The sequence below is a fragment of the Anastrepha ludens genome, chromosome 2 (assembly GCF_028408465.1).
Source record: "Anastrepha ludens isolate Willacy chromosome 2, idAnaLude1.1, whole genome shotgun sequence".
Lineage (NCBI taxonomy): Eukaryota > Metazoa > Arthropoda > Insecta > Diptera > Tephritidae > Anastrepha > Anastrepha ludens.
The window spans coordinates 115916981-115937061 of NC_071498.1; the positions used below are offsets into that span (position 1 = coordinate 115916981).

General features: G+C 36.7%; 1 protein-coding gene across 1 annotated transcript in view; it reads left to right on the plus strand.

The window, feature by feature from the left end:
* LOC128871903 (hemicentin-1) overlaps positions 1 to 20081 on the plus strand; it is a 334429-nt gene that overhangs the window by 162951 nt on the left and 151397 nt on the right. Inside the window, exons 10-12 of the mRNA XM_054114067.1 lie at positions 4622 to 4770; positions 10844 to 10994; positions 15353 to 15555. Coding sequence (XP_053970042.1) covers positions 4622 to 4770; positions 10844 to 10994; positions 15353 to 15555 — 503 coding nt within the window. The remainder of the gene's footprint in view (positions 1 to 4621; positions 4771 to 10843; positions 10995 to 15352; positions 15556 to 20081) is intronic.

Sequence of the window (20081 nt, forward strand, 5' to 3'; positions counted from 1 at the left end):
CTTATGCCAATAAGCTACACTTAAATCTACATATAAATTCATTAACCATGAGAATTCTATGAAAAAAAATGGTTTTTTTTAATTAATTCATCAGTAGAATGGGGAAAGGTTGAGGGTAGAAATTTTGACATAAATAACAAAGGAAAACATATTAAATTTCGAGAAACTTTGAATGCTGTTGACAGAAACCAAATCCCTAAAATTCAATGCTAAAGTGATAGAACAAAGGATTACATGGATTGAAATTGAATTTTGAGACTATGTTTGCAGAGATATCAATTGAGATTAGCTGTGAGAAAGGTGAGAAAAGAGGGAAATTTTGCTAAACAAAATTTTGAAAATTTAAGTTAGATTAATGCAAACACGGAAGAGAATAGCAAAGAAAGTAGGAAAAAACAAAATTAAAAAAATTTATATTAACAAAGCGAAATATAAAAGACTCTATAATTCATGCAGCTGAGCAACTGGTTGTATTCTGAGACATTAGTAGAAGAAAAGCGATATGCGTAGCCGCTTGTACTTTTCTCACGCTTGAACTTGTGGGTAAGCTCCTGTCAGCAGCATATATTCAATGCAAGAAGTGTTTTCTTACCCTTTGTTTGTATACATTGGAAAATAACAGTAGGTAAGTAGTCTAAGCCATTATTTTATGACTCAACATCTCTTCTGACTGAAGAAACACCCTCAAAATTAAAAGTTTTTTTTGTTTTTCTCGCAAAATATTTATTTATTCACCAATATCTACTTTGTCCCCTTCAAAGTAACCAGATAAAATATACAATACACCTGTACCCACGCTTTTTCCAATCCTCGAATAACCTCTGACCAAAAAGCACTTTGGTACGGCCTAAGCTCTTCCAACTACACCGATTTTATCTTCACTATTGGGGAAAGTATTTACCTCTTCATAGGTATTTTCTGTTTTGGAACACAAAAAGGCCTCAAGGAGTCAAGTCTGGCAAATATGGTGGTTGAAGCAAGATTACGCTGGTAGTTTTGGCCAAAAAGTTGAAATTTTTTTATAATTTTTTTTTTTTATAGCAGAAAATCGTCGAGCCCATCAATATACGTCTTGCCTTGGAATGCATGGGAAGTATTTTGAGTGCAAGGATGATAGACTGCAAGGTTTTACCTTCGGCTATGGTGAAAAATGAAAATGAGCGAGTAACTTCAGCTGCCAACACTGATTTCTGCTCACACTTTCATATCAGTAGTTGTTCAGATGTCAACGAAGCAACATGGGGGAGACTGTATTGATTTCTTTCGTATATCACCAACGTAGTGTTAGTTTTTTCGTAAGCAAACCGCTGTCATGACCCCGATTACGTAAGCCAATCAGCTGATTCTTTCACATTCGGTGTTATTACCCAGACCTTATGAATTTTTTTTACCATGCCTACGAAATCTGAAAAGTTCCCTTATTTTTTAAACACATTTTCTGCTTATTCTAACTTTTATGTTCTACTTTATGCATTGACAAAATAGAAAAAATGGTGTGCTATGTTAGAAAACGAACCACTGGAGGCAAAACTTAAGCTTTTTTCAAGGTTATTCAAAAGTGTGAAAAAGATCTCAATAGTAGAAGGAATATACAATCTCGCACTGTGACTATAGAAATATTGTCAGTAGATGAACGCGGAGACACCACTATTTGATCTAATATAAGACACTAATTCATTAAGCGGTTAATATATGTACGTCTGCATAAAGTCACTGGAGCCATCCATTAGTATAGACTTTCTAAGTTGGCAAGGCAATGAATAACAAGAGTTAAATTCGGCAATCACTGTTCCAACCACGTGGTGAGTTCGAATTTGCGCATGCTGGTGCAAATGTGAGTTGGTGCGCCAATGAGAGTCCCAATTACAGCCAATAAAAAGTCATGACAACATCAATGACAATAATTTAAAAACTTAAGCTGAGTTCCATTGCACTTTACCGACTTGGACAATAGATCCGCTTAAGGCGACCCGGGGGTCTAGAAATTTCAAAAAACCAATTTTATGTTCTTTCGATATTTCGAAAGTATAGTATCTTAGGAATATAGTGTGAAATTTTCATGCGAAAATTTCCAATAATATAGCTAGATAGAGAGCAGGAGCGCGCGGATCCTGAACCTCAAACTTTAAACTCATTTATCCCGAAACCACTTTATTCGTTGTCAAAAAAACTGTTCAACCGAATCGTCTCAAATTTCAATATTTTGTTCACAACATCAATGGCTATCGCCCGTGCTAGAATCATATTATTATTTCAATTATTTCGTATTTCTTTTATTAAAAAACTAAAAAAAAAAAGATTTTTAGGGTGTGAAAATCAAAACCGCGCCAGTTTGTCACTTTTTTTTGTTTATTTTTGTATTCTAATAGGACTATGAATAAGTTCGTGCGGTTTTTTTCGAAATTTGAAACTTTATTGACGTAAAATGGTTACAAATTTAATATTCAAAATATTGTCCATCGCTTACTACTACTTTTTCCCATCTTTCTGGCAATTCACGGATTCCCTTTGTGAAAAATTCGGTCGGTTTTGCCGCAATCCACGAATCGATCCATTTTTTGACTTCATCGTAATTACGGAAGTGCTGGTCAGCCAGGCCATGTTGCATCGATCGGAAGAGATAGTAATCGGATGGCGCAAGGTCTGGACTATACGGCGGGTGGGGTAGGAGATCCCATTTGAGCGTTTCTAAGTATGTTTTGACCACTTGTGCAACATGTGGCCGAGCATTGTCATGTTGCAAAATAACTTTGTCGTGTCTATCGGCGTATTGCGGCCGTTTTTCTCGCAGTGCTCGGCTCAAACGCATCAATTGTCGTCGGTAGACATCCCCCGTAATCGTTTCATTCGGTTTCAGTAGCTCATAATACACAACACCCAGCTGGTCCCACCAGATACACAGCATAACCTTCAGGCCATGAATATTCTGCGCCGACGTCGATGTTGAAGCATGGCCAGGGTATCCATACGTTGCCCGACGTTTTGGATTGTCGTAATGGACCCACTTTTCATCGCCAGTCACAATTCGATGCAAAAAACCCTTTCTTTTGTGCCGTTGAAGCAGTTGTTCGCATGCCATAAAACGGCGTTCAACGTCTCTTGGCTTCAATTCATACGGCACCCAATGGCCTACCTTTCGGATCATTCCCATGGCTTTTAAACGTTTGGAAATGGTTGATTGATCAACTCCCAAAGTTTTTGCAACCTCTTCTTGCGTTTGAGCCGGATCTTGATCGAGCAATTCCTCCAATTCGGTATCCATGAACTTTGGCGGCGCACCCTCGCGTTCTTCGTCTTCCAAGCCAAAATCACCACTTTTAAAGCGTGCAAACCACTTCTGGCACGTTCGCTCAGATAGAGCATGCTCACCATAAACTTCCACCAAGATACGATGACTTTCGGCTGCTTTTTTCTTCATATTAAAATAATGAAGAAGAATTCCCCGCAAAAACACATTATTTGGCACGAAATTCGACATTTTCAAGTGTGGTAAAAATATTGTTGTTTACGCTTCAAATAAAAAACTTATACTGACGTTTGTGCCTTACGACAGTAGCTCTCCAATGAATGTTTGGAAATGTGGATCGATGGAATAATAATCAAGTTACGCCATCTGTTGTAAAACCGTAACGAACTTATTCATAGTCCTATTAGTACGGGGCATAGCTACAGACATACTGATTAATAATTTTTTTGGTTTTGTGTTTCAAATAAACATAAAAGTCAAAATGGGCAACACCGTCCAGGTCCAATTTCTCGGGAGGGTCAACTTCAGCGCCATTTTTAAAATTATTAATATTAAAAAACATTTTTCCTTATCATTTTTGTATGTAAAATAAGTTAAATAAAACGTCAAAAAAATGTAAATATCGTTTTCCTTTTTTTATTGTAAAAATAAATTCCTGAAAATACCTATATTTTCGGGCTCTAGGCCACCGAGACCCCTTAAATACCTCTAAAAGCTGAAATGTCTATGCAAACTTTTTATAGAGAATTTTCTTTCATTGCTTTTATTTCTTCTTGTTTTCTTTAATTTCTATTTTTTGAAATTTTCGTAAGAGTTTGAGCCCCCGAATCCTCACCCAATACATGTGCTTGATATACCCTACGCTCGCAAATATTCAGATATGTACCGAAAAGTATCTTTTATAAATGAGGGGATATACTTTTGTCTATATACTCCACAGATACTTAGATACATATGTATATATAATATGTACGTGAACGAATATGAAAGTAAATATTTCTTAGCTCATATCGTTCGGTTGCAAATACCCACACACATACAAGCGCATATATAGAAAACAACCGCAACACCAAACTGAACCATGTTAATTACTCGCCTTGAGGCACTTGAAGGAAACCAAACAAAACTTGGTTATATATGAGTGTGTGTGTGTGTATATTTGTATATATGTATATATGTGCGTAGTGTGTGCAAGTCATCATCAACCGCAAGCCGACAACCGCAATGTCAGTGTAACGAATGCAACCGTATTCCGGTAGTGCATCTTTAAATGCCTGGTGCTTGGTCTCTTCAGCATTTTAGTTTTTTTTTATCCTCGCAGCAAATGAAAAAAAAATATACATTTACATAAATCGTTTCCTTTTCCAATTGCAGACTCGCCCAGATGCCGACCGGGCACAGAGCAAACATCACTCGGAGCACTGAATATGCACTCGGTGCAGGTAAAATGCGAAGTGGATGCGGATCCGCCAGACTCAGTGAAATTCAGTTGGACTTACAACAACACAAGAAATGTGTCGCCGGTTAGTATGAGGTTGATTTAACATACATAGATAAGAGTATATACGTACACACTTGCATATGTACGTAGCTATAAGCAAAATATGTTTCTAATCAATAATTGAAGTTTATCATCGACTACATTGAATACTACGTGGAGGGAGAGAGAAAATGTTTAGCTTGGCATCTTTTTCGCTGCAGCGCGTGACTACCAGTAAGAAAGCGGGATTCATTATTGTAAATACCGTTGGGTATTTCATGTACTTAACTTAAAATTTGCATAGAGAAACGTTCAGTAGATGACAGGATTATTTAAGTTTCTATTAATGAAATATTTACATTAAGGGTGTTTTTTTTAGAGGTTAGGTTTTCAAGATGAAATAAAACGTATATAATTTAATGTTATGGCCAAGAATTTAGCTTTATTATAAAGATAAGGGTTTGCCATTATGTTTTAAAAATGATTTCGGGCAAGTGGCCGCCGCGGCTGGCTCGAATAAATTCCAGCCGAGAGGCCCAATTTTCGACCACTTTTTGCAGCAATTGGGGCCGTATGTCAGCAATAACGCGCCGAATATTCTCTTCCAAGACGTCAATCGTCTCGGGCTTATCTGCGTAGACAAGCGACTTCACATAGCCCCACAAGAAATAGTCCAGCGGTGTTATATCGCACGATCTTGGAGGCCACGCCACAGGTCCACGGCGCGAGATAATGCGCTCACCAAAAGTTTCCTTCAATAAATCGATTGTTGCGTTGGCTGTATGGCATGTAGCGCCGTCTTGTTGGAACCAAAGGTCGTCCACATCAACATCGTCCAATTCAGGCACGAAAAAGTCATTAATCATGGCTCTATAGCGCTCTCCATTGACTGTAACATTATGGCCGGCTTCATTTTTAAAGAAATATAAACCAATGATTCCCTCTGCCCATAGAGCACACCAAACAGTGACTTTTTGAGGATGTAACGGCGTCTCAGCAATGGCTTGTGGATTATGTTCACTCCAAATGCGACAATTTTGCTTATTGACATACCCATTCAACCAAAAGTGAGCTTCATCGCTGAACAAAATTTTCTTGTGAAAATCGGGATCGGTGGCCATCTCGTTTCGGGCCCATTCACCGAACGTGCGACGCGCTTGATGGTTGTTCGGCTTCAATTCTTGCACGAGTTGGATTTTGTAAGCCCGCAAACCAAGATCCTTCCGCAAAATCTTCCATAAAGTGGATGGGCACATCTCCAATTGCTGCGCGCGATGGCGGATGGACTCATTGGGGTCTTCTTCTATACTCTGCTCCACAGCAGCAATAGCGTCTTCGGTGCGCACTGTACGACGTCTCTGAGGATGCGTATTATCCACTAGAGCAAACGTGGTGCGAAACCGATCCATGGTTAATCGAATTAGTGACTCTGATGGACGATTATGTCGACCGAATATTGGACGCAGCGCGCGATGCGTCGCGCGAACCGAACCATTATTTTCGTAATAAATTTGCACGATTTGCAAACGTTGTTCAGGTGTAAGTCTATTCATTATGAAATGGCAAACCAAACTAAGCATAAATCAAGTGACAGCTGTCAAAAAGACCATCTACGAAAAAAGTAGTGCCAACTTGAAAACCTAACCTCTAAAAAAAAACACCCTTTACATACTTATTTATGAAAGCTATTGGAATACAGTAGTGGGCATTTCTGCACACAACTCCTATTCTTAAGTCGATTTTTTTCTCTTACATTTATCCTGCAATTTTTAACGATTTTTTGTCTAATCAGTTTCCATTGCGCTTGCGTCAGTCTTGCAATAGTTTGTTAGTCCAATTGAAGAGTTTTTTTTTTTTTTTTGGAAAAAAACTAAAAGTATCTTCGCGCGCCAATACCTTTATTGTACAATTTGCCTCTGTTTAGAACTAAAATTGCCAGTGAAGTGTGGGGATAAATTCGATAGCTAGAAATGCTCATTATTGGTTCCACTATAAAACTGCTGTGACAAAGAGGCAAAGTACTTCAAACAGAGAGAATATAAATAGAGTATATTTAAGTAGACGCTACCACTCCTTTGAGTAGATCCAACCTATTCTGTCAGGTTGAAAGGTTTCCAAACGGGACCTGATTGAAATTAACCAATAATGTTGTTAAATGATCCAGGTATTTCGAAGATTCTCATAAATTTTTCTAAAATTGGTTTTTTTGTAGGCTTAAGTGTAATAATTAGTAAGCTGAGCAGATTGAAAGTAAAAATTATAATGAGAGATTTTTTCAAAAAATTTTAAATTTTGATATACCCAGAACTTCGTAAAGTAAAATATCTTCGATTTTTTTAAATAATCTGCTTAATATTTTAGGATGACGTTTAGTTTAAAAAAATACTGTTTGGAAAATAAATTGTTTTTTTTCTTTCTAGCAAAATTTAGGAAAAGAAACTGAATCGTCCATTTTTTCAAAAATAATGTGAAAATGTTTTTCCAAACTTTTAACAAACAACTACATTAGTTACAAAAAAAAATTTTCAAAAGTATATTTGATCCCAAACTATTTTTTTTTTTTAATATTGAAAAGAACCGAAGATATTACAAACTTCAAAAATGTTTATCATAGACTAAATCTCAAAATTATAAATTTTTCGTTTTCAAAGAAACGAAGTTTGTAAAGTATATTTTATTCTGAAAAAACTTTTTAATGTTAGAAAGAACCGAAATTATTATTATTATTTTTTTTTCCAATACTTTTTATAACCATTAAAATGAATTCATGTTCAAAAACAAAAATATTTTAGAATTATATTTTATCTAAAATAAAATATATTTTATCAAAAAGAATATTTAAAATGTTAAAAAGAACTGAAGATATTCCAGTTCAAAAAGTTTCAACATTGAATAAATCTCAAAATTATAATTTTATTTGTTTTTTCACATTTTGTGCGCTTTTGTGCATTTTTTTGCTTCTCTCTTTGTTTAAGAAAAAGTTTGCACTTGAAGCGCTTGGCGCGCGAGCTAGCAAAATGATAATTCAAATCAGCAATAAAAGCGGCTTATTAAAGCGACTTGGTTGTTTTATACAATAATAGAAATAAAAATTAAGCACAAATTCCTTGCTTCCATAGAGCCACAAGCCTTCGCATAAACAGCTTAACATTTAGAGCGCTTTTACTGATGTACTCTGTTTTTATTCTTACTTTTTGTTGTATTTCCTTTTATGACCTACTTTCCCTTAAAGCACTTCATTCGACTTCGCCTTGCACTTTGCATTATTTCAATAAATCTTGGAGCGCAACACCTTCGGGACTCTATCAAATTATTGTAGCTTTAATATTGGCACCCGCTCTGCTTCAGTTATCACTCTAAATGGACGCACGTAAATATGCAAACTGCTGAGAATGTTAAATATTAAATTTCTTCTTTTAAAATCGCACACTATTAAAAAAGGACAGTTGGCATCCCTGCCTTGCCAGTTGCAAACTACTTACTATAGCTGCAGGTTTCTTCGGTGGTCATTCGAAGTTATGCATCTCTTATTCGATTCAAGCCCGTTTCGGTCGCTGCACTCACCGGGCAGAAGCTCTGCCATATTAAGAATGTGATTTCGTTAAAGCATTCAATGAAACACGCTGCATTGTTTGTCAAAGCGTAAAAGCATAGAGACAACTCCCCGACACGCAAACAGCCAGCACAACCAGCGTCGTACGTGACTACAGGAAAATCTAATAAAGTTGTGCGACTATAAATTTTTTATTTCTTCCCGTGTGCACACTTTCTCCTACACTCCCTGTACTCGTCCTGCTTCGCATCACCTTTTGGCTGCTATCAGCAGTTATGCAATATTTACAACTACGATTGCTTGTGGCCGTTTGTATGCGTTCGTGTTTTACTCGTATTCGTAAGTACATATTTTTATACCCGCCTGCAGCTCAAGGGTATTGTAATTTTAACAGCATAAAGGAATCTACATAGATAAATATAGTCATATTGATTTATACCAAAATGCTAAGAATGATGAGAGGAGTCAATTTAGCCCTTTCGTTCCGTGCGCACGATAAAAATAAATAAATAATTGGCGCGTACACTTCTGTTAGGTGTTTGGCCGAGCTCCTCCTCCTATTTGTGGCATGCGTCTTGATGTTGTTCCACAAATGGAGGGACCTTCAGTTTCGAGCCGACTCCGAACGGCAGATATTTTTATGAGGAGCTTTTTCATGGCAGAAATACACTCGGAGATTTGCCATTGCCTGCCGAGGGGCGACCGCTATTAGAAAAATGTTTTTATTAATTTTTCTTTCACCGAGATTCGAACCAACGACCTCTCTGTGAATTCCGAATGGTAATCACGCACCAACCCATTCGGCTACGGCGCCTCCCCGTGCGCACGATAATCGCACAAAAATTAATGTATTTCAATGTCCTTGTCCAAGGTGCGTAGGTAGCTAGATGAGATGGCAAGAGTACCACGGGTACACTACAAGTAGTACCAGAGAGCCATTTTGATACCATAACGTTGACAAGAAGAATAAGTAACCACAAGCACCTAGCCGCCAAACCCGAACACTTGCAAAATAACGTGTTCAGCAATCTCTTTCTCCGCAGGATTCCCACAGCTTCTGTAATGGGGGTTGTTGGTCCGAAGTTGAAGCTTCTCCGCATGAGTTCCGATCACCCAGTCACCGGTGGCCACCGCCATGAGTTGGAAATTGAATGGCAGCGTATGCGCGGCTCTTCGGCGTCCTGATTTTGTCGTACTGAGGCCAGAGTGTTTTTGAAATAGCGCACGATAACAATGGTCAAGGAAACCCATGCTTGAAGTGGGGACAACAGAAACCGATTCTGTCGACCTCTTCCTGGCAAGTTCATTTGCAATTTAATTTTCCTCTATGGTCCTATGTTCAGGAGTTGACCAGAAGAGATCTGCAATATGGCGACGACAAGGACTTGATCGCAGCTTGACTATAGGAAAAGATATATAGGTTTCCCTCCCAAACAGCGAGCCTTAAGAATTGCATGCCTGCAGGATGGCTAAGACTTCTGCTTGAAAAACACTACTAGTTTCCAACAGTTTTTAGAAGACTGAAATATTGGCTGACATAGAGAAAACCCGCTCCAGATTCCATCCTTCCAATGCAGCCTGCTTGGAAAGATAGTCCTAGCACAGTCCTCAAAATCCAGTTTGCGGATGGAGCGAATTAAACGAAATCTGCCTCAAAATACAACCACATCCTTCAGAAGATCGGCTCTAGAGGCTAGCCTCCCTCAACCCAATTGTGCTCCTAGCAGAAATGGATTGAACTTCATAAGTAAGTACAGAAGTAGGTGCAGAATGGCATTAAGGGCGGTAATGAGACATGTTCTACACGCATGATGCCATATTTACTATGCTCCGCACTCTCTCTAATTTAGTGGTATTGTAGTCCTTCCGAAGAGCTACCCATCAAAGCAGGCAACCATATGTCAAAATTGGCAGAATCACTAAGTTGTACATACGGAGTACGTCAATGTAGTCGGTCAATAAGCACACCTACCACTATATAACGGTAATTGAGAAAAGCAAACACCTGATTTCTCTATTATGAATTAAACTTATTCACTTGGTAAATATTTAGTATCCCACCTCGCTTTTATATATTCCACCGGCTCCATAGTAAAGCCATGGCCCATCACCTACGATACTTAGATTCACCATAAATATTATTAAAATCAGATAAAAGCCACGCCCTTTTATATGCTAAGACTTAATTTCCGTACGTCCGTCTGCTGTGCAAGTTGTAACTCCATCAATGTCTATGAGTTTGTTTGATTCCAAAACCTAACAGTCGATCCAAATTAAATTTTACTGAAATGTGTGCCGGTATTTGAAGTTCAGTACGAACCGAATTCAGCACTTCCTTACTTTTTCTTTCATACCATATTTCATGGGAGATTTTGAAATCCACAAAGGTTTGTGTTTAGTAGTATGGGCACTTTCATATTCACATTCATAGAAATAAATATTTATTTTAATATCTTCAGCCTCAAAGGTTGCTAACTTAAATCTCTATGCTTCAAATTGAATTTTCATTTATTTATTTTAGAATTTTCATTGCAACTCTGAATTTATATACTTCTATTTGCAGGTACTCAACTCGAGAATCACTTCCAATGGACTGGTCAGCACAGTAACCTATCTGCCACAAACCGATTCCGAGCTGATAACGCTCGCCTGCTGGGCGAGCAACTCGGTGGGGCGTCAAACCACCCCATGTCTGGTGCATATACTCCCAGCAAGTAAGTGAAAATTGAAATAAATGGCAAGTAATCCAGAGAAAATTCTGCAAAAATGTCTACTCAAATCAAAGCCAACTGCTTATTACGCTCAAAGGACGGGCAATTCGACTTGTAAATGTTTAAATGTTGGTCAAACGGTTTATGTTGTTGTTGTGGGACACATAATACCCAAACAAGGATGAAGGGATGAAAGTGGCACTTAATTTGAGCCCAACATAGTGTGATAGTTGGCATTTTTGGTTGCAAGCTTTCCTTTTCCAAATTGCAATTTTCTCGCACAACGGCGCAATGCCAACAACTACAACCAGTTGCAAACGCCATTATGGTATTTGCTGAATAAGGATGAGCTGGTGCAAGTGCTCAGCCAACAAGCTATTCAAACACTCCACGAACTGCATTTCAAGTATCACCAGAGATATTTGCGCACACACTCACACAATCTTCAGCGTAGATGAAAGCTTACTTTAGTCAATAGCTTGCCGGAAAATTCGTTGAGGTATAGAAAGCTTCTAGTTTCGCAACTGGTGCATAAAGGACTAGTTGAATCTGGTGCAATGCTGGTGCTACATTATGTCAATTACCATGTAAAAAAATGCAAAGAGGAGCCAATTGTGAATCAAAATAGTTTCGTAGACAGTGTAGACCTGTGCTCATAAAAATAGCAGCACGATATATTGCAAAGTTCTTATTATTAAAAAAAAAATTTTATTATTATTTTAGCAAAAAGAAGTCCATTTTATAGGGTGATCAAGTTGGAGGTACCTTTTTTAATAAGATTTTTTGACAGATCATGCATGATTACTGTCAAAATAAATACATAATTTTTTCAATATTCATTGACTCTTCACTATGGGAAAACTTAAACAACAACAACGTTTACAAATTGTGGAAAGTAGTCATTGCGCGCTCAGGCCAACTTATGGATGAATGGTTCGATCAATAAGAAAACTTGGAGTATTTTTGGGCTGAAGAGCAACCCGAAGCCATTCCAGAACTGCCATTACATCCATTAAAAAAGACCGTTTGGTGCGGTGTATGAGCTGGAGGGATCATCGGCCCATATTTCTTCAAAGACGGGGCTAGCGCCAATGTTACAGTGAATGGCGAACTCAATTGCGCCATGATAAACGATTTTTTGATGCGAAAATTGAAACCCGTGAGCTCCACAACATTTGGTTCAAAAAAGACGGCGCTACTTCCATACAGCCCGTGAAACAATGGATTTACTACGTCGTCGCTTCGGTAACAATTTATCTTTCGTCTCAGATCAGAGGACAGGCCATCAAAATCGTTCGATATCGCACCTTTCAACTTTTATTTGTGGGTGTATGTTAAGTCTAATTGCTTTGTGGATAAACCAGGTTTGATTGGGGCATTAGAAGCCAAAATTACTAAAGTTATTCACGAGATATCGATCGAAGTCCTCCGGTGAATCATTCAAAATTGATGTTTACTGATGGTCGAATTACGGCGCAGTTGCGGCAACATTTCAAAGAGATTATCTCTAAAGAAAATTTCACATATGGTTCTACACAAAAATAGTAGAGATTACCAATCAATTGGAATTTTCGTTGTTTTATTTCAATTTAAAATCTGGTTCCTCTAAATTGATCACCCTTTATTTATATATAGTAATAGTCATATTAGAATATACGCAGCCTGGTTTTTGTTTTTTGTGCCCAATAATGAAAATAGGGTAAAATAATAATCAAAATAGCTTTTCAGTCAAATTATTCTTCTTGGAAGTCAATACACTTTTGCATTCAAGTTTACCAATTTTCAATGCACTTTTGTCACTCAGAAGGGGATACCTCCTAAACGTGCTGTTCAACGGCTTTAACAGTTTTTTTAGGCTTTAAGAAACATTGACTTGGCAATTTATTTTTGATGTTCAAAGAAAAAAAACAAAAAACAATTGGGTTCCAAATCAGAGCTGTAAGCGGATAATCAAAAACGCTCTTTTGTGAGCCAATACGTAGGAGCTGGGCTTATCTTCGTGAAGAATGATTCGTCTTCGGCGGTTGGTTTTACTTAATTCTCCGAAAACTTCTGGGAAACAGATAGTTGTGTAGTACTAAAAAAAAGAGATTTCTTGAAAAAAGGCGACTATTTGCTTTGAGTTGCTTCTTTTGTCAACAAATTTAGTTGGATAAAGTTCCCTTGGAAACACCCGTACGCTCGATTGTTTTGTTTCCAGCACAAGTGCTTAGATCCAATATTCGTCACCTGTTACGATATCTTTGAAACCTGCGCAGTTGAATTTCTTCAACATTTCTTTACACCAACCGACACGACTCCTTTTTAGGGCAATTGTAACATTATGTGGTATTTAACGGCAAGAAATCTTCTAGACGAAAAATAATCATGCAATATTGAAGGAATGCTGACCTCACGTCAGGCGACGATCTTGCGTTGTCAATTGACGTAAAGCATCGATTGTTTCTGGCACAACAACCGTTTTTGGACGGCCTTCACGAAATTCATCCTGCAAGGATCAATAGCCACGTTGGAACTCATTGTATCAGCATTGCACAGTGGCTAAATGTGGTGCTTCCATGCCAAGAGTCAAAGTACATAAGTTGATCAATACACTCCTGTCTTGGTAGTCCATAACGGAAACCGTAATAAATCATAGTATCAAAATTTTCACTAGTGAATTCCAACTTTTGAACGAGATGAATTTTTCAACTCACTGTAAAAGGAACGAATATAGATCGTAAATGAAAACGTTGTACGTAAATTTGTGCTAAAAGATGTTACATTTTTCTATAAGAATATCGAATTATAGCTCATCACACATAGTGTTGCAAAGGCTTAAAATGTAAAAGACAGCCCTCGTATATGTCATGCAAATATAACAGGTGGCGCTAAAGTAATCCTCCTATCAGAAAATGCTATAAATTTTGCGATTGGCCCCTAATGTCAGTTCTGTTTTGACATTTGTGTAGTAAACACATGCGAAATACACGTTAATAAACAATGTTACGCTACACTGCTCCAGATCGCGGAATATTGCTGACTATTTATTTGACCAATAATCGGTCGGTGACTTTGGCACAACGTGAATTTCGTCGCAGATTTCCTCTCCGTCCAACGCCTACTGGTGAAACACTGCGACTGCCGCTCGCCTCGAAGACACTGGCACAACATGAGATGCTGCCAGGCGTGGCAGACCCCGGAGCAGCCGTTCTGCAGAGAATATTGCTGCTGTAGCCGAGGATGTCATGGGAAGCGCCGTCGACATCGACCAGACGACGTGCCACGCAAATGGGTATCAGTCGACGGTCTTTACAGCGAATTGTGGTATAAGATTTGAAGATGTTTCCGTACAAAGTCCAGACGGTGCATCAGCTGTTAGCTGCTGACCGTCAATCGCGTCTAACATACGCTCAAGCCATCCTTAATCACCACCAAGAGGAAGATGATTTTTCATCAAAAATAATCATTTCCATCTTAGCGGGTACGTAAATAAGCAAAATTTACGCTTCTGGGGCACTGAAAATCAGCGTGTAACCCACGAAGAGCCATTACACCCGCTCAAAGTCACTGTATGGTGTGCTGTTTTTGCTGGAGGAGTCATCGGACCATTTTTCTTCGAAGACGTCGCGGGCCAAACGGTTACTGTGAATGGTGAGCGCTATAGAGCAATGATCAACGAGTTCTTTTTGCCGCAACTTGATGAATTGGGATTGGAAAACATGTGGTACCAACAGGACGGTGCAACGGCACACACTGCACGTGCCACAACCGATATGCTGAAGGATGCATTTCCCGGGCGCCAAATCTCCCGTTTTGGCGATTTGCACTGGCCAGCAAGATCGCCTGATTTGACCGCTCCAGACTTCTTTTTGTGGGGCTTTTTGAAGTCGCAGGTTTATGTCAACAAGCCTCAGACTCTTGCAGCTCTTAAAGACAATATCCATCAAGAATGTGAGGACCTATCGCCGGAAGTTTTGGCCAAAGTGATGGAAAATGCCATAAAAAGGGCTCAAATGGCAATCAACTGCGGCGGCGGCCATTTAAATGACATCATATTCTCGACTTGATGTAAAAAAATTAAAAGACCAAATAAAAATAAAACACAAGAAGAATCAAAGTTTTTCTTTTTTTTTAAATTACAGCCAAAAAACATCGCAAGGTTGCTTTTGCGCCACCTTGCATTATATTTGCATAGTGCACTCTGAAATTGCTGTTCGGTGTATGCAAGTTTGTAGAATGTTGGTCGTAGCTGTATACACACCACATACATACATATGTTTGTATGTACAAACATATACATATATACATATATATATATATATATATATATACATACTTTCATAATGTTTGTAATTAATTATTTCTCCAACTTCTTACAGATCCACCAGAGGCACCTAAAGCTTGTGAATTGCGCAACGACACCGTCTTGGAGGTAGTTTGTGTGGCGGGTAACGATGGCGGCCTCACTCAATATTTCCTGCTCGAAGTAATTGGTGGTGATCCACTCTATGCCAACGATGCGGGGCGTAGCTTTGCCGATGCTAATGTGGGCGACAATGAGCTCTCCACTATGAACGACCAGGTAAGACGTTTACATATTTACCAATTTGCATATGTTTATATGTACATACATATGGTAAATAGTTCTATATAAATACGCATACATTCGAGTATGATTGAGTGAAAGTGAAAGCAAACATTGAAAATTATCTTCATTCTCAATGGCTTTGCAACCAAATATTAAACAGTTTGTGTGTTTAGTTTGACAAGGAACTTCATTATAGGCAGTGTGTTGGTAAGTTTAATTGTTGGACATTAAATATTGAAACAATTGATGTTAAATATCTATCTGGCACCAGTTTACGACTCGTCTCAAATGTGTTGACCAATTCCGCAATTGTCAAACATTTCACCGCGGGGGTATATTAACTAACTGTATTCAAATAAAATTGAATGCTTAATACTTTTGAATTTTTTTATAGTCTGGACTTTAGTTTTTGACTCTGGTAGGACCTGCTTGTATTTATCTTCAGTATCTTGAGCTGAATATAAAATGTGCAAGCTTTGTGTAAGTGTGACATTCACACTGTGGCAGTTATGGATAAAAATATATCTCACAATATATCATAAAGCAACTGGTGTAAGTAATTTTCCACCTAAAATAGCAATATTCAATTGCTTACTGCTCCTTATCCTGAAATTTCTTGGAATAGAAAAATACTGGCTTCACCAAAAGCTGAACTATGACAAAAAGTTCTTAATTGAGCTCCTTTGCATCGCGCAATAAGTACAGTTCTTCCCGAACCACAATTTTATTCTACTATAATTTAACATTAGGTTGTTATATTTTGTCATGTAATGCTTAATGTAATGCTTTTTAATGCTTATTGTAGTGCCCACTTGAATAAGTTTTCCATAATCATTCTGAAGAGTCACTGTTTTTGATTAAATGTCATGCGCTCAAATCAATGACGCCTACGCTGCTTTGACAAATCATTGAGCTTAGCATTTTTACATCTCGTTGAGTTTTATTTAATTTGGTCTAAGCTAAAAGTGAAGAAAATTATTGTCTCTCAGGCAAATGGAAAATAATGGGCAGTTCCATAAGAAAGGGAAATGATGGATCAAAGAAATTTTTTCAACTTTGTAGTTTTGTAGGTGTGCTTGGTGTGTTAAATATTAAGACAAATGAAGATATGAAATTTTAAACAACTGCCTCTTTTTAAGAATTTTTACATCGAAGAATATTAGTCTTGCAAGAAAATGTAATTTGTACAAAATTTAAAAAAAAGTAAGATTTTTGCATTAATAAAAAATAAATAAATATTTTTGAATAATTTTTAATAAATAAAATTTAATAAACTTTCTTTCAAATCATTTTTTTAAAACACTATTATATTATTGTTCAGAAACCATGGCGAGCACGACTCTCTAGAGACTTTAAGTGAATTAAATCAAACGGCGGTAATAGAAAGGGATAGGATTTGAGAATTTTAGCGATCTGAGCGCACAGAAACGCCCTCTGTACATGTTCAATTCCTTCAATTGCATATTGGTGGCAAGGCATCCAGATAAATGTTGCATACTCTAAATTAGAGCGAACAAGGGAAGTGAAAGAAAAGTAATAAGAAGAATGGGAGTCAAAGATCACACTTAGATCTTTGAATTAATGAACAGATTGATGTAAAATATTAGGGCAATACTATAAATTGACGGGAAAACCTTTTGAGTTATGGCGAAAGTAACATGAAAATATTTCTTGAGCTGCAAGAGTTACTGCACCAGCGAACGAGCGCATTTATTTATGATTGCAACATGGGAACATCATCAGCTTTTCTAATCGTAGAAAACATTTTCAAATCATCAGCATACAGAAGAAAAGTTACAAACGAAAAACAGGTGCTAATATCATTAACAAACAGAACGAAGAAAAGAGACCCTAAAATACTGGCTTGTCGCACACCTGTAGATGCTATGTAAGGTTTCGAACATTCACCCTCAACCACTACCACACCTCGTCTATCGGCTAAATAAAATTTCAATCATTGAAAGAGAACAGAATGAGAACCCAGGGATGCTAATTTACGTAACAGAATTGTGGGAGAAACTATCAATCATTCTTCTTCTTTATTTCCCAATTCGATTCCGAATATAGGCGATCATACAATTTCTACAATATATATTACAATTAAATATCGAATTACAAAAATATTTTACGTTTAGTATAAATTTGTTATAACTTCATGATAAAGGTCTCGATTTCTCGCTGTCTCCAATTAGGTTCCTACATTGCCGATTCCAGTCCAATGTCTTATATTTCTCAGCCAGAATAGTTGTTTTCTGCCTATGCCTCGTTTGCCTTCTATTTTTCCTTGGAGGATTAGTTGAAGTACATGATATTTGTCGTTTCTCATAATATGACTCAAGTACGCAGTTTTTATTCTTTTTATGGTGGTTAGTAATTGTCGATCATGCTGAATTCTACGCAATACTTCAGCATTTGTTATCTCTATCTGTCCAGGGTATTCTTAGAATTCTTCTATATATCCACATTTCAAATGCTTCTATTTGATTCATTTCAGTGGTTTTAATAGTCCATATGTCCATATCATACAGAAGTACAGACAGCACGTAACATTTAACGAATCGATTTTTGATGTAAAACATCTATAGCCTCACTTGTAAACCGAATCGTTGGCGTGGCGACGCTTACCGTGGCGACGGGTCGCCACGCTATACTAAGGTATACATATATATATTTTATGAGTAATAGTATGAGAAGTGCTAAGCCAATTTCAAAAGAACAACTCACAAATGATGTGGGTTAAAGTGTGTTAGTATGTGTGCCTTGTTAGAGAGCCAAATGTAGAGATGCTAAAGAGCGGCAAGTTGGATGCTCGTGAGTGCTTAGTAATTGTTGGTGCGTTATGTGTTTTTGAATGTGTTCGGTAATTTGCTATGTAGATAATAGGAATTCGATTACAGAGAATTCATGGGAAACTGGAAGGCTGGCTAGAGTGGGCACCTTTGAGGAAGGAATAACATAGTCAAACAATTAAAGAAATAAATAAAGAAAAAATAGAAGAAAAATAGTAAGAAATATAATTTGATAAAAGAGGATAAGTTTGTTCCTTAGTAAATAACTTACGTGCATCAGAAAAAGGTTGAGGAATTCCTATTAAACCAACCTTATTAGGACCCTTACGAATCTGAATATAACCTAATACTTTACGTTCCAAAAGAGTTAAAAAAGCTGCTCTTACTAAAACACAAATTACCAAAATTAATCTACCAACAAAAGATAAAATTATTTCCATAAAAATCAAGTACTATTTGTAGTATAAACTACATAAATAAATTCTAAATTTATTGCACTAATCTGCCAAAATAATTTAATCATATTAATAATATTCTATTATTTAAAATATAATTATTTTAATATTTGGACCTTTCGTACTAAAATATTACAATTTATTAAAGATAGAAACCAACCTGGCTGAAGCCGGTCTGAACTCAGATCACGTAAGGATTTAAAAGTCGAAATTACACCTTAATCCAACATCGGTATGAACTCTCAATAGAAATTACGCTGTTATCCCTAAAGTAACTTAATCTTATAATCACTATTAATGTATCAATAATTCATAAATTAATGATTTTGAAAAATTAAAGGTTCATTAAATTTTAATATCACCCCAACAAAATAATTGATATTAAAAAAATGAAATAAATCAAAAAAATTTAGTTAGTATTAAATATAAAGATTTATAGGGTCTTCTCGTCTTTTAATAAAATTTTAGCTTTTTAACTAAAATATAAAATTCTATTATAAGAAGAAATGACGAAGGTCCGTGTTTGAGTTGAAAAATATCAAAAGGTCACAGAAAGCAGAGCCACAGCAGAAAGAAGTTTCATTACTCAATTATTTAAACCAAGTGAAACTATTTTGCAATGCCACATTTATTGCTTTATTAATTCGAAATGAAAAGTGCAAACTTATTTAAAAGCAAATTCGAGATATGCCAGCTCATAATGAGCAAAAGTTGAAATTGAATAAGTTTAAGCCTATGGAGGAAGGCATATTTTAAAGACACATTTTGATTATCATACAAAGTGACACAAAATTAATCATGCTATCGGATTATTTATATTTTTTACAAATAGTGCAGTACGTCAATCATAATTGAAATTTGTGAAGTGTAGAGCTGCTGTATAAAAACAGACAAGCAATGGCGGGCGTAAAGGTTTAAAAGTCATCACTCAATATAATTTCTTTATTTATTATTTTTTAAATTTTATTTAATAATTTTCAAATACAAATCTGGATGATTAATTTTGCGCTACCAGAAACGTCAAAAAATTTCAGCACTCAAAGTAGTTTTTGTATTTAATTTTGTTTTAATTTTATTAATTAATTTTCAAATACAAAACTGGATAATTAATTTTGCGCCACCAGAAACGTCAAAAAATTTCAGCACTCAAAGTCATTTTTTTATTTAATTTTTTTTAATTTTATTTAATAATTTTCAAATACAAAACTGGATGATTCATTTTGCGCCACCTTAAAATTCAAAAAATTTCAGCATTCAAAGCACACTTCAAAAAGAA